Source organism: Syngnathus scovelli, chromosome 12 (genome assembly GCF_024217435.2).
Source record: "Syngnathus scovelli strain Florida chromosome 12, RoL_Ssco_1.2, whole genome shotgun sequence".
Taxonomy (NCBI): Eukaryota; Metazoa; Chordata; class Actinopteri; order Syngnathiformes; family Syngnathidae; genus Syngnathus; species Syngnathus scovelli.
This window is the reverse complement of record NC_090858.1, coordinates 4,976,639-4,988,686: the sequence shown is the minus strand read 5'-3', so window position 1 is coordinate 4,988,686 and position 12,048 is coordinate 4,976,639. Positions and strand designations below refer to the sequence as shown.

Here is a 12,048-nt window from a genome sequence, read left to right as displayed (position 1 = left end):
TAAATTGCCCCAAATAATTTGAAAAAATGTCAATATTTCCTTAATGAAATAGTATTGTTTGGCAGACCTCAGGACCAGGCCTCTCATTCAGTTAGGGGTGGGATGATGTTTGTACTCTGTGACATCATGTTCTTTCTTGTATCTTGCCCCAGTTGTTGGAAGCAAGATGTCTGCCATAATAATATAGCATATGGCAGTGGTCCCCAACCTTTCCCCTAACCCTACCCCTCACCTTTAGGGAGGTGTATGGTTTTATGGGGCACCACATGAGTAACTGTGTTGCAAATGTTTTCATGATAAAATATCTCAGGTCAAACCAGGATTTGAACTCAGGTCGCTGGGGTGAGAGTCCAGAGTACTAACCACTACACCAGGGGTGGGTAATTCTGAACCTCGAGGGCCGGTGTCCTGCATGTTTTCTATGTCACCCTGTTGCAACCTGATTCAAATGGTCAGATAATTAGCAAGGTCTGCAGAAGCTGGGTAACAATCCTGATCATTTGAATCAGGTGTGTTGCAGCAAGGAGACCTATAAAACATGCAGGACTGCCAGGACAATCGAGGGCACCTCCGGGAGCCCTTCGCGTTCACAGCCACTGTTTCCATTGAGTCTCATATTATGTATTTTATGTGTCCTCTCTGTATCTATTGCAGCCTGGTGATCTTGAAAGGGGGATCCTTCCGTCTGTGGTCCCTTCTCAAGATTTCTCATTTTTCCCCTGGTAGAGTTTTTGCTTGCCCTTTTGGGAGCTTAACATCAGGGGATGCTTTGAGAATAACTGTCAATTGTTTGTCTATGTGAAGTCCTTTGAGACTGCTTGTGATTTAGGGCTATACAAATAGACTTGACTTGAGTTGAATTGACTTGACTTGACTTGACTAGGACACCGTAGCTCACAAGCGAATAGCATATGGTACAGAATTCAGGAATACGTACTTCCTCCACGCAACAGTATGTGGAATTAATTCTACACATTTTGTAATTCAAAACAGGCTGTTTCCAAGAGGGAAATTAATCATTCACAGAAGTCCATTCAGAGAACTTTTATATTCTGTCAGAAAATAATTACGTGTTGCCTATAAACAAAAGCGAAACAATATCAGTGCAGGACTCGCCTTGCATGAATGCATTTAGGTGCTTGAGCGGCAATTTAACTTGGTTATTTTTTTTGAAGCGATAAATATTTTGTTATTAGGAGCGTCAACGTGTTTAGTGACGTGATTGAACTCTATTGGCTTGTGCGGACCGGAAGTGGATGCCAACCCACTCTTTTCTTTTTGCTCCGTGGCATTTTGCAACACAGGCAGCCTGTCGCTGTGCGCTTCGCTCCCAACCTCCTCCTTCAAAAGCAAACTGCCAAGGAAACGGGCATGATGACGTGAGTATTTGGGTTTGCACGACAAACCTTCCTTGCGGGACGTTTTAAAAACGGACAAATAACGGGAAACCGTAGAGATAACCCAATGTCGCTAAGCTAACAGCATAACCTGGGCGACTTCCGGTTTAGAGAGTTCAGAATAATTGTTGACGCACAAAAATAATTGATCATTCACTTTGTCTTTTTATAAACAGATTATCAACGGTTAGTGCTGCTTTTGATCTCGCGCTGCCTCATGTTTAAACAAATATTTACTTTTGTACAGTTAATGAATGACTTCACTTAAGTCCATCCATCATCCACTTTCTATAGTGCTTGTCCTTTATAGAGGTGGAGGAGGTTACACCCTGGACTAGTCACAGCCATTGACAATTTAAAATATATAACATGCATGTTTCTGGGGTATGGGAAGAGCTCCTACTAATTGGAGAAAAGCCACACAAGTCTTAATTAAACATGGTCATCTTACTTGCTCTGTGTCGAAAGCCAGAATTTTCTTTAAGATATCATTATGTGGCTGCTTGTCAATCTCACAGTTCTGAGGTTTGGTGTTCCCTCCTCTGAGGAATTCGTATATTATCGCCACGTTTGTGCGATTGTATTTCTGCCTGCTTGCTCCCACATTCCAAAATTGCCCTGCAATTTGCTGGCAACCTGTTCATCATGGGAATTTAAAGTCAGGCCAATAGCCAAGAACGACTTAAAGCTTACATAAAAAAAAAATACTGAGAAAATAACACAACTTTCCAAAATGTAATCTTTATATACTTTTTAAATAAAATTAAAAAAAAGAAAACATTTCAAGGACATTCAAGATTGCGTTATCAAGCTGCACATAAGAATTACAATGGTGAACTCCTCTTGCACCCTGCTGCTTTTCATTGGAGCTATGTGACTGATTTAAAAGCCAGGTAACGACCAATAGCTGTCAGGTTAGAAGAACTGCTGCACTGACCTTCACGCCTAAAAAGTGAAAAGCCGAATTGAAAACCTCAATATAATGCACTTTTATAACTAAAAAAAAAATGAGACACGGTTCTTATTGTATGATGCAGTTCTACTGCAAAGTTTGGTCATAATGTTGTGGCTCACTCTTATTTTGTTATCTCAGGATGAGTATTTTGCATTTATTGATTTTTTAAACTATTTCACGGAAAGTAGCAGGACAGTTTGCGAGTCTGTTATTTTTCTTGTTAATTTTGGAGCCTTGTGGTGCAGTTTGACTGTTGTGTTATGTAACTGGCGTCAGCCTGTTTGTGTCTCATGTGGTAGGTGACATAAATCATCCTCTTTTAAATATATTCCCTCCAAACACAACATGAGATGTGTTCCTAAATGCATTTTTAACCCTCATTTCAAAAACAACTTTTTTTGGTTACTGGCGTATTAGTTTATTTATTTTTAAGTTTGACATAAAAGCTTGTGTGATATGAATATGACGTGAGTTAGAACTTTTAGCTATCAGGAAAAAAATCCAAGCGTTGCTAATGCTAATAATTAAATATTTATTATTATTAATTATTATTCAGATTTGGAATCAGCGCCAAAAAAAATGCATCCAGCAGCATTTACTCGCATCTCAGATTTAAAAAAAAACAACTGTTACCCAGTGACTGGCCCATGATCTTTAAGCACATTCTAATCACCATTTTTCTTTTCTCATCCATAGGTGACAATCAGATGGATTCACATGGGGAATATTTTACCAAAAGATCCAAGAATTCCAGACCAGAATTAATTTTCCACCCATTTATTCTTAAAATGTCTTGCAAGAAAAGAAATCTAAAATGTCACTTGTGCAATTGTGTTTAAAGTGATGTGAGGGAGGGAGGGGAAGGGAAGGGAAGGGAATGCCGACTGTTCAGCCGTAGCTTGTATGAGAGCGCGATGCCCAGACGGGGGTTGCTGCTCCACGGCCGGGTCCGCTGGCTCTTCCTGGGCCTCTTCCTTCTGCTTCTACTGCTGTTTTTAGCCTACCTGCTGGAGTGCACCCCTCAGGCCGACGTCAGCCTGGTCCTGCCCGGCATCGCCGGCGAGCCCTACGGGAAGGAGTACTACCACGCCCTGCTGCAGGAGCAGGAAGAGCGCCACCTGAACCGTGCCGCCAGTCTGAAGCGGCAGATCGCTCAGCTCAAGCAGGAACTGCAGGAAATGAGCGAGAAGCTGAAACTCCTGCAGGACAAGAAGGAGCTCCCCGAGGCGCCGGGGTTAGCTGAGAACAAGGAGCAAGAGCCGGGAGATCTGCTGGACTACCTGCACTCTCAGATCGATAAGGCCGAGGTCAACGCGGGGGCCCGCCTGCCCAGCGAGTACGCTCTGGTACCTTTTGAGAGCTTCACCTCATCCAAGGTGTACCAGCTGGAGATGGGACTGACGCGGCACCCAGAGGAGAAACCCGTTCGCAAAGATCGCCGAGATGAACTGGTGGAGGTCATCGAAGCGGCGCTGGAAATTATCAACAACCCCGACGAGGAGGACGGCGTGGAGGATGATGTCCCCGTGCATAGGCAAGCCTACAAAGAGGGCCACTTTGTAGAAGGTATGTTGGAGCACGGAAACGTTTTCACAAAACTGTTCAATATGGGCGCCGCCTGAGATACTAAAACAAATGTTTCCAATTTGGCCTTCCTCTTGTGTGCCATGTGCAAATCTGTGTTCCAGTTGCTGTATTTTTTTTTTTTCCCCCTCAAATGCAAGCTCAGCACTTTTATTTAATGATCCTTTCCAGGAATGCCATTTTTTTGATCAAATAAACCTAAAAATGATGTCAAAATCTTTTGGGACAATATGATGATAGAACTTTATTCATCCCACACCGGGGAAGACTTTAAGATCATATAAAGTCATTATCATTTATAATTAATTCATTTGAGGTAAAACCGTGTTCTTCATGCATGATTGGCTGGGATAAGTCATCGTTGGAATTCATGAAGAGACATGTCTCATTCGGTTGAATCAACTAAATGTTCCAGTGAAGGAAATAAATGCCAAGAAATGTTATGCAACCGCTGTTATTACGCAAGATACAAATAATATTTAGGAGATTTTGTACAAATGTACGATTGCCTGTCCGTCACATCCACACGCTAATTTCGTGCTATCCTCTCCGCAGGCATGTACCGGACCGAGCGGGACAAAGGCTCACTTTACGAGCTCTTCTTTGCGAAAAAGGAGTCCAACACCTTCCGCCACGTCACCCTCTTCAGGCCTTTTGGTCCACTGATGAAAGTCAGGAGCACCACTGTGGACGCATCCACAATGATTATCAATATCATTGTGCCACTGGCGGGCAGAGCAGAAACCTTTGTACAGTTCTTGGACAACTTCAGGTGAGAACATTTGTTTCCTCCTGACTTGTGCTCGCTCGTAACATCGATTGCTCTTAGGGAGGTGTGTGTACGGCAGGACAAACGCATTCACCTCACAGTGGTTTATTTTGGCAAAGAGGGGCTCCAAGAGGTGAAGTCATCGCTGGAAACAATGTCAAGGTTTGTCCTTTTTTTTTTTACTTACAATGAGACATTGTCACGCACATGAAACAATGTTGAATGTATCATTTGTTATTTTTTTGCCAGGGAAGAAAATTTTTCTAATTACACTCTGATCCCGGTGGATGAGGAGTTTTCCCGAGGGCGGGGTCTGGATATCGGAGCACGGGCTTGGACTAAAGGCGACGTTCTGATGTTTTTCTGCGATGTCGACATCCATTTCAATTTGGACTTTCTGAATACGTGTCGTCTCCACGCAGAACCAAGTATGCGTCACATTTGAATCATTCTGTAATATTTGAAAGTAAACTTTTTTTTTTTTATATATAGACAAGAAGGTCTTCTATCCAGTCGTGTTTAGTCTGTACAATCCTGCCATAGTTTATGGAAATTCGGAGCTGGCTCCACCTGTTGAACTTCAGCTGGTAAGACCTTTTTGATTGATGGCTAAATGTAGTTTCATCTTTAGTGTCACAAAATATTTTATTATAAATGTCTGTTTTGAAATAGGTCCACAAGAAGGATGCTGGTTTTTGGAGAGATTTTGGCTTTGGTATGACGTGTCAGTATCGCTCGGATTTTTTAAGTATTGGTAAGATCTTTCATTTATTCATTATTGATTTTGTCCAGAACTAATCGTTTTGCCTCCCTTAGGGGGTTTTGATCTTGAAGTGAAAGGCTGGGGTGTAGAAGACGTCCACTTGTACAGGAAGTATCTTCGGAGCGAACTCATAGTGGTCCGGACGCCGGTGTCCAGTCTCTTTCACCTGTGGCATGAGAAGCAGTGCGCCGACGAGCTGACTCCGGAACAGTACCGCATGTGCATCCAGTCCAAAGCCATGAACGAGGCCTCCCACTCCTACCTGGGAATGTTGGTGTTCCGGGAGGAGATCGAGGCTCATCTCCGCAAACAGGCCTTCAAGCCGCAGAACAAAGCGGAAGACTGAGCATCGCCCCGTGTCCATTGTGAGATGCTGACATTAACAATGAACAGCTGTAGACAAATGAATGTACAAAAAAAAAAAGAGCGGATGATCGTGTCGCTGCTTACCCTGCTGCATTTTGTAATAATTTTTACCCCAAAAGTCATTCAGCTCGCAGGTATTGACCTTTGACTTGCTGTGAAATGGACCCCACCTCACTGCTGCTGCTGAGCTACCCATCAAGTGTCACCTCGTCCAATACATTTCAGCCGTTTCTTAAAAGTGAAATTCCACTTTTTTTAATCGATTTGGCAAATGGCGGATAAATCATTTTAATATTAATTGTGCAGCAGTATTGTTCAGTTAGTATTCTATTTATAAGTTTAATAAAAGGGACCTTTATTGTCCGTGACAATCGGTCATTGTCTTAATAGAAAAGCATGTTAATGTGATTGTTGAAGGCGCAAAGATCTAATGTGAGCATGCAAACCTAATATTGCGTCTGAAGGTACCTGAATTTTTATTTTCTTTGTTTCCTTTATTTTCACCCTGTGCGGCTGTCTTATTGCCGCTATTTATTCCCAGTAATGGTACATTCTTGTAAATACCTTACAATATGTCTTTAATCCATGTGAATTATTTTTTTAAACTATGTTGTGATGTTTTAACTCTTGCAGACTCCTTTAATTTTATTCCAGACTAGTCAACTGACATTAGAGACATGAAGTCAACCAAGAAGGTGCAGGTGGGTACTCTCACAATGATGTGTGATCTTCATGAATGTTACTGCAACTTTATGTAATTGTTTCGTTTTGCTAATAGATATTGTCTTCCGCTCAGCCAAACACCTGAACACAAAAAAAATGTGAAAGAAAATGATTTATTGGTCAATTTTCCCATTGGATGCATTCATTCAGGCTTAATTTCAATAACTGCTGCTACATCTTCATTCCTGTCCGTTGTCATTTTATCTGTTCCATTTCTTTTCTTGTCCAGTTCTATAATTTATACTATAAAATGTTATAATAAACTTGTCAACTCTTTAAAATCTACAATGGCATCGTTCACTTTTCTTAAGACAAATAATATAATACATTTGTATTACACACATTTGCATACAACAACTCGTGTGGATAGCCAGTAAAAGAAATTACAAACAATCCAGAAAAATGGCATGAAATAAACCGACAACTGGCCAAGTCTTTCATGATGGGGGGGGGGTGGCTTTATTGTGCTAATGTACCGTGTGTTCTGGTTGGACCCCCATGCTTTTGTAGATCTCCTTGAGGATAAGCAGAGCCGTGTCTTCAGATTGCCTACAAAACACAAATTCAATATTCATGATTACTTTTACTTATTAGATGGAAATTAGGGATAAATATTAAGCAAGACTGTCGAACGAAAAAGTTTTGTACCAATAGCAGAGATGACTCTGGAGGGCGAACAGGTACTCATTAAAACTCTCAATGGGCTTCTCCTGCAGGACAAAGTCGATCCGATTGCCTCCATTCAGCATCCCGATCCTGACCTGAGCCTCCTCTTCTTTTTGTGGTTCGGGGATCTCTGGGGTTTTTTCCTCTGAAACTGAAACAGAGCGTCAACATTGCCAAAAGCACATCTCGAAATTGTATCTGTGAAAGAGAGACTCACAATCTTGTGCTCTTTTCTCCTGCTCTTCAATCTGATTGGCCACCATAGCCAACTCTGCCTGAAGTTGAGCAGACGAGGTGTGGGCACGAGCAAATTCGTTGAGTGTCTGCCACGCGCTCTTCAACGAACTGATAAAACCGTGCTTCAGGTCCGAGCCCATTCTGGAGAGACTCTCCTTCAGCTCTGAAACGCCGACATACATTCATATGCGAGGGCTCCAGGGACCTCAGATGTCACTATGATGAGATATCTGCAAGGCATTCTTTCTCTTACCGAGATGCAGCCTTTTCCTTCCTTTGTGATGAGGTATCAAAAAAGGTTTCAATTCCAAGTCTGGTATTATCATGGGCTCAATCCTATATGCCACTGGGTCCAACTGAGACAAGGATGAGAGACAAATTTGTGACACTCTGGTGGACTCGTTTGGATCCACAATGAGGAGGAACCCCTACCGGATGATAAATATTGAAGAATCCTTTGCAGGTTGGCAGCTGATAGGTCTCTTCAATCTTCTCCAAGCCTCTGACAGTCAAGAACATGCCGATTGGAGAACCCAGAGCAAAGAAATTTGCTGGGCTGAAGTCGAGATTGTGGTAGACCACAGACACCTGCCAAGTAAAAAAATGGTAAGTATGCTCACATTTCAAAAAGACAATCATCTTCATGTACCTGGCCAGTGCCAACTTCAAAGTAGTTGTAGTCCACGTGGATGGAAGAGACACCCGCAGGTAGATTCTTCTCAGGACTTGTCTCAGCAGCTTGTACAGGCTCAAGAACTTGACTGACCGCTTGAGCCTCAGCTTTCTTCTCCTGAAGATGTACACAAAGTCAGACTTTAGAGTCACATTGTTCAGAAAATAAATTTGATGAACTTGCCTGTTTCGTCACTCTTTCTTTGACAAATTTAGCAATTTTTTTCCGAGGGCCGAGCGGAATTCCCATCTCCTTCAAGTCTTCGATTGTACACATGAGCTAAAAAACAAATCAGTCAAGTCAAACCCACACTTTAAATCATGGAGAAAAAAAAAAAATCCACCAAAGTGTGTATCAAACATTTCAGAATAATCAGACCTTTAATTTTCACTTACAAAAGATTCAATGTCAATTTTTTCCTCGTCAAAGGTGTTCTTGTACTCTGACAGGCCGAGATGTTCCAGCACAGCGGAAAGGTCCTCTAACTCCTCTTCTTTGAGCTCTTCCTCCACAGGTTGTGGAACTGGGGCTGCCACCTGGATTTTGGGGTCAAATTTTTTAACCGCTTTGAAGCATACGAGGCTACGGCTCACTAACCTCGATGGATTGATTAAAAAAAAAAAAAAAAGCCATTTACCTGCTTGGCTTCTCCGTTAACGGCGGGTACTGCAGGAGGGGTCATGTCAGTCTTTTGATTTGACAGCAAGTCAAAGAGAATAAGGGACCCTGCAGAGATAATATAAATTTTTATTTATATATATATATTAATAAAAAAAGCATCCTATAGATTACCAATAAAAGGTTGAGCGTTTACCCAAGCTGTGGCCAGCAACGGATATTGCTCCTTTGTAATCAGGGTTTCTCTCCATGAACAGTGCATGAAGTCGATTAATCTCAAAGGCAACTGTGTCCATGATGGTCTGGCAGTATGTAGGACTGTTGTAGAACAGCACATCTAACAAAGTCTCATTTGTAAAGTGACGTAATCGCCCAGTGCTGGGCAATGTGATTTTCTTGATTCTCCTGCAAAGAGGTTGAGGAGTAAAAATTAAAAAATGTTTCCTTTTCCAAGCTAGGGTATATATGTGGAGATCTCCTCACCTGTCCACCCCTGTGGCATCTCCATGTAGAGCTGTGTGCCAATGGACAGGCAAGAACTCCACCCGACTGATCTCGTGATCATCCAAAGGTTTCTTAAAATGACTCTGCAGCAGCTTCAGTGACACGCTGCGGAAATCATCCACTGAAAGTACAGTCAGTCATTTGTAGTTAGCAAACAAATGTGCGGACGATATTCCACATATACAGTGCTTAACATCAATAAAGTCTGAAGAGCAAGCTTTACAGTAAACACAAATAATTTTTTTGAATTTGGACAATCCGTTGACATTAAACTCACCACACTCAACCATGCTTCGAAACCTCAGGTCACACACGGGACCAATTCCATGAACCATGAACACAAGATGGTCCACTTTGGCAAGCTCACCTGGAAAAAAAATCGAGAACACATTAGGCCTTTATCGAAGTGTCCTCCTATGTGTGGACATAGTCAAGAGGATCTTGTCTACCATCGGGGACTTGATCATGATCATCGTCAATCCCTCTCTTCACCACTCTGGGCCGACTCTGTCCTTCCGGATTTGTGCTCCACTCATCGGGCATGGAGGAGGACTGGAACTGCACTATCACCTACAGACACATTGACAACAAAGCTTGGTCACTCGTCAAACAACACAAACATAACTGTAAAACAAATAATTATTGTTTTACAAGCACTTTTCCAAGACTGTATTAAGTTTACCTTTGGATTATGCATGACAATAGTTTCACCAGATGGGAACTCCAGTTTGCGGTGCCACTGGTTGGTGGATACGGCCTTCTTATATTCGGCCTACGGGAATAAAAATATGAAGGAAATTTACATCACACTGTGCTGAACATTGATTTTTAGTTAGCGGTAAAAAGACGTTTAATGACGAACCTCGAGTTTGTCGCTGAACTCCTCAGAGTAAGGGGTGAAGCGACTATCCGTGTCGCCTTTGTAAAACCAAGTGCAGCGGCGAACCTCCGATTCCTCCTCCTCCCAGTAAACAGCTGATCGCGTGCGGTCGTAGAGGTGCACATCAAACCGACCTCCGTCGGTGCGTACGATCACATTTTCTGGGTCTGGCTGAACTACAAGGAATAAAACGATTTTTTAAATCTTTACGCAAGTAAACATTCATAATGAGTGATAATGAGGAACAACAAAAAAGTACCAGAGTTATACGTCTCCTCAAGCTGGAGGGAGTCGATGATACTGAAAGGAAGCCACACACTTTTGGATTCCACTAGCTTGCAGTAGAACCAGTGTGGCTGAATGGGCTCATATACATTATAGTTGTACTGCATCATGGGCCCAGCAGGCACCAGTGCACCAGTAGGATTGGCTGGGGGAGGAGGTGGTGGTGATGCCTGCATGTGAGTGGGAGGAGGCTAAGTGGAGGAGAAGAGGAAAATAATTGTTTTCATGCATAATAGTAACCTTCACAAATACAATTCAGCATAGATGAGGTTTACCTTTGTGAATCCGGGTCCTGACATCGGGAATGATTGTGACCCTGAGGTGACCGAGTAGGGATTGTAGGGTGATGCGTGGGGTGTGTGGCTTGGCGGCAGAACTTCTGGAGCTGGAATATAGGGACTGGCTTTGCTGCTGGTGGCCGTGTGTCTATATGGATTATGACTCTGTGGTTGCGTCTGTGGAGGTGGTGGGGTCATTGTACCAGGGGGAGGAGTGTGGCGGCCCATTGGGCTTTGAAACACCGTATTGCCGAAAACAGGAGGAGTCGTGTTCAACTGTGAATTTGGAGGCATCAGCGGGGCCATGTTAACACTGCTAGGAACAGACGCCGGGACGGCGCTCATGGCTGCTGTTGCTGCTGCGGACGATGATGGTGGCGGGCATGATGTTTGGCCAATAGAAGCAAATGGGTCACTGCTGGTTACTGGGTTAGAGAAGTAGCTGAAGGTGGAAGGAGCTTGTACGCTTCCAGAAGTCTGTCCCAGAAAGCTGTCTTCCTCGCCAACTTCAGTAGAATCCTCTGATGGATGCACATTTTAAAACAAGAACTGGTTTATCCATGCACAAAACATTATTAATACATAACACTAGTTTATTACAGACAAATTAAGTTCTGTAAACAAACAAAACTAAACTACAAGAAATGCAATACTGCATCATATATAGAAGACAAAAACACTCGTCATGGAATTTTATTTCAACACAGTTAATACGTGAACGTAAGTGAGTAACGTTAACTGCATATATAAGTCAATGTCAATCTAGTTGAAATAAATTTTGACCACATGACATGGTTGCAAATTGGGGTTAACGTGTCAAATAAATAAATAAAACACAACAATATTTATCATGCTTGTCATTTGTGTTTTTCGTTAGAGTGAAATAAATTAGATGACATCCCATCAAGAAGTCTGCTAACTAATAAGCTTGTATGCTAACATTTCGGCTATCGGCATTTTACCTCCTGACAGCACCGCCGGATCGGAGGCTTGACTCACTGGTATAAAAGGCAAATTAAAGTTAAACTCCGGAGCCCCACTAAATAACAAATTTGCGCCGGGGTTAGGAACGTTATTGTTTTTTCTATCTGCCATTTTGCTCTCAATTACACGTAGCCACTACCGGGGTAGACAGGCAGTAGGCGCATGATGCGTTCTCGTCTACTGGGAAGAAAGAAACTCAGTTCTACCAGATCAACTATAGACTTGTATGAGATATACTAATACCAACTCAATGCTGTATTTTAATAATAGAACTGTATAAGTGATTATTTTATGCCAGAGGATAAATCACCAACACCATCGCTGTTCAATTTGCCGAATTCCGAATAAACACGAACGCAGCACCCT

At 42.5% G+C, this 12,048-nt stretch overlaps 2 protein-coding genes across 3 annotated transcripts; one reads left to right on the top strand and one right to left on the bottom strand.

The window, feature by feature from the left end:
* Positions 1-563: 563 nt before the first annotated feature.
* On the top strand, positions 564-6,845 carry csgalnact2 (chondroitin sulfate N-acetylgalactosaminyltransferase 2). Of its 2 annotated transcripts, XR_007485138.1 has the most exons (10): positions 564-722; positions 1,305-1,379; positions 3,049-3,918; positions 4,492-4,708; positions 4,766-4,867; positions 4,955-5,133; positions 5,198-5,292; positions 5,378-5,459; positions 5,522-6,535; positions 6,613-6,845. XR_007485138.1 is itself a non-coding variant. In XM_049736519.1 (9 exons), exons 3-9 carry the CDS (start codon positions 3,267-3,269, stop codon positions 5,812-5,814), a joined length of 1,620 nt encoding a protein of 539 aa, XP_049592476.1. In that variant the 5' UTR covers positions 564-722; positions 1,305-1,379; positions 3,049-3,266; the 3' UTR covers positions 5,815-6,845. The 2 variants fall into 2 exon arrangements, 1 of the variants encoding a protein (XP_049592476.1); XM_049736519.1 differs by having other exon boundaries at positions 5,522-6,845.
* Positions 6,189-11,856, bottom strand: sec23ip (SEC23 interacting protein). The gene is made up of 19 exons (XM_049736507.1): positions 11,661-11,856; positions 10,696-11,219; positions 10,395-10,611; positions 10,118-10,311; positions 9,938-10,027; positions 9,705-9,825; positions 9,533-9,622; positions 9,235-9,376; positions 8,948-9,156; positions 8,771-8,859; positions 8,529-8,669; positions 8,317-8,412; positions 8,110-8,250; positions 7,893-8,048; positions 7,714-7,816; positions 7,441-7,623; positions 7,206-7,374; positions 7,034-7,106; positions 6,189-6,638 (listed from the first exon to the last, which is right to left on the bottom strand). The coding sequence occupies exons 1-19, from the start codon at positions 11,791-11,793 to the stop codon at positions 6,627-6,629; spliced, it is 2,883 nt and encodes a 960-aa protein (XP_049592464.1). The 5' UTR covers positions 11,794-11,856; the 3' UTR covers positions 6,189-6,626.
* Positions 11,857-12,048: the final 192 nt, after the last annotated feature.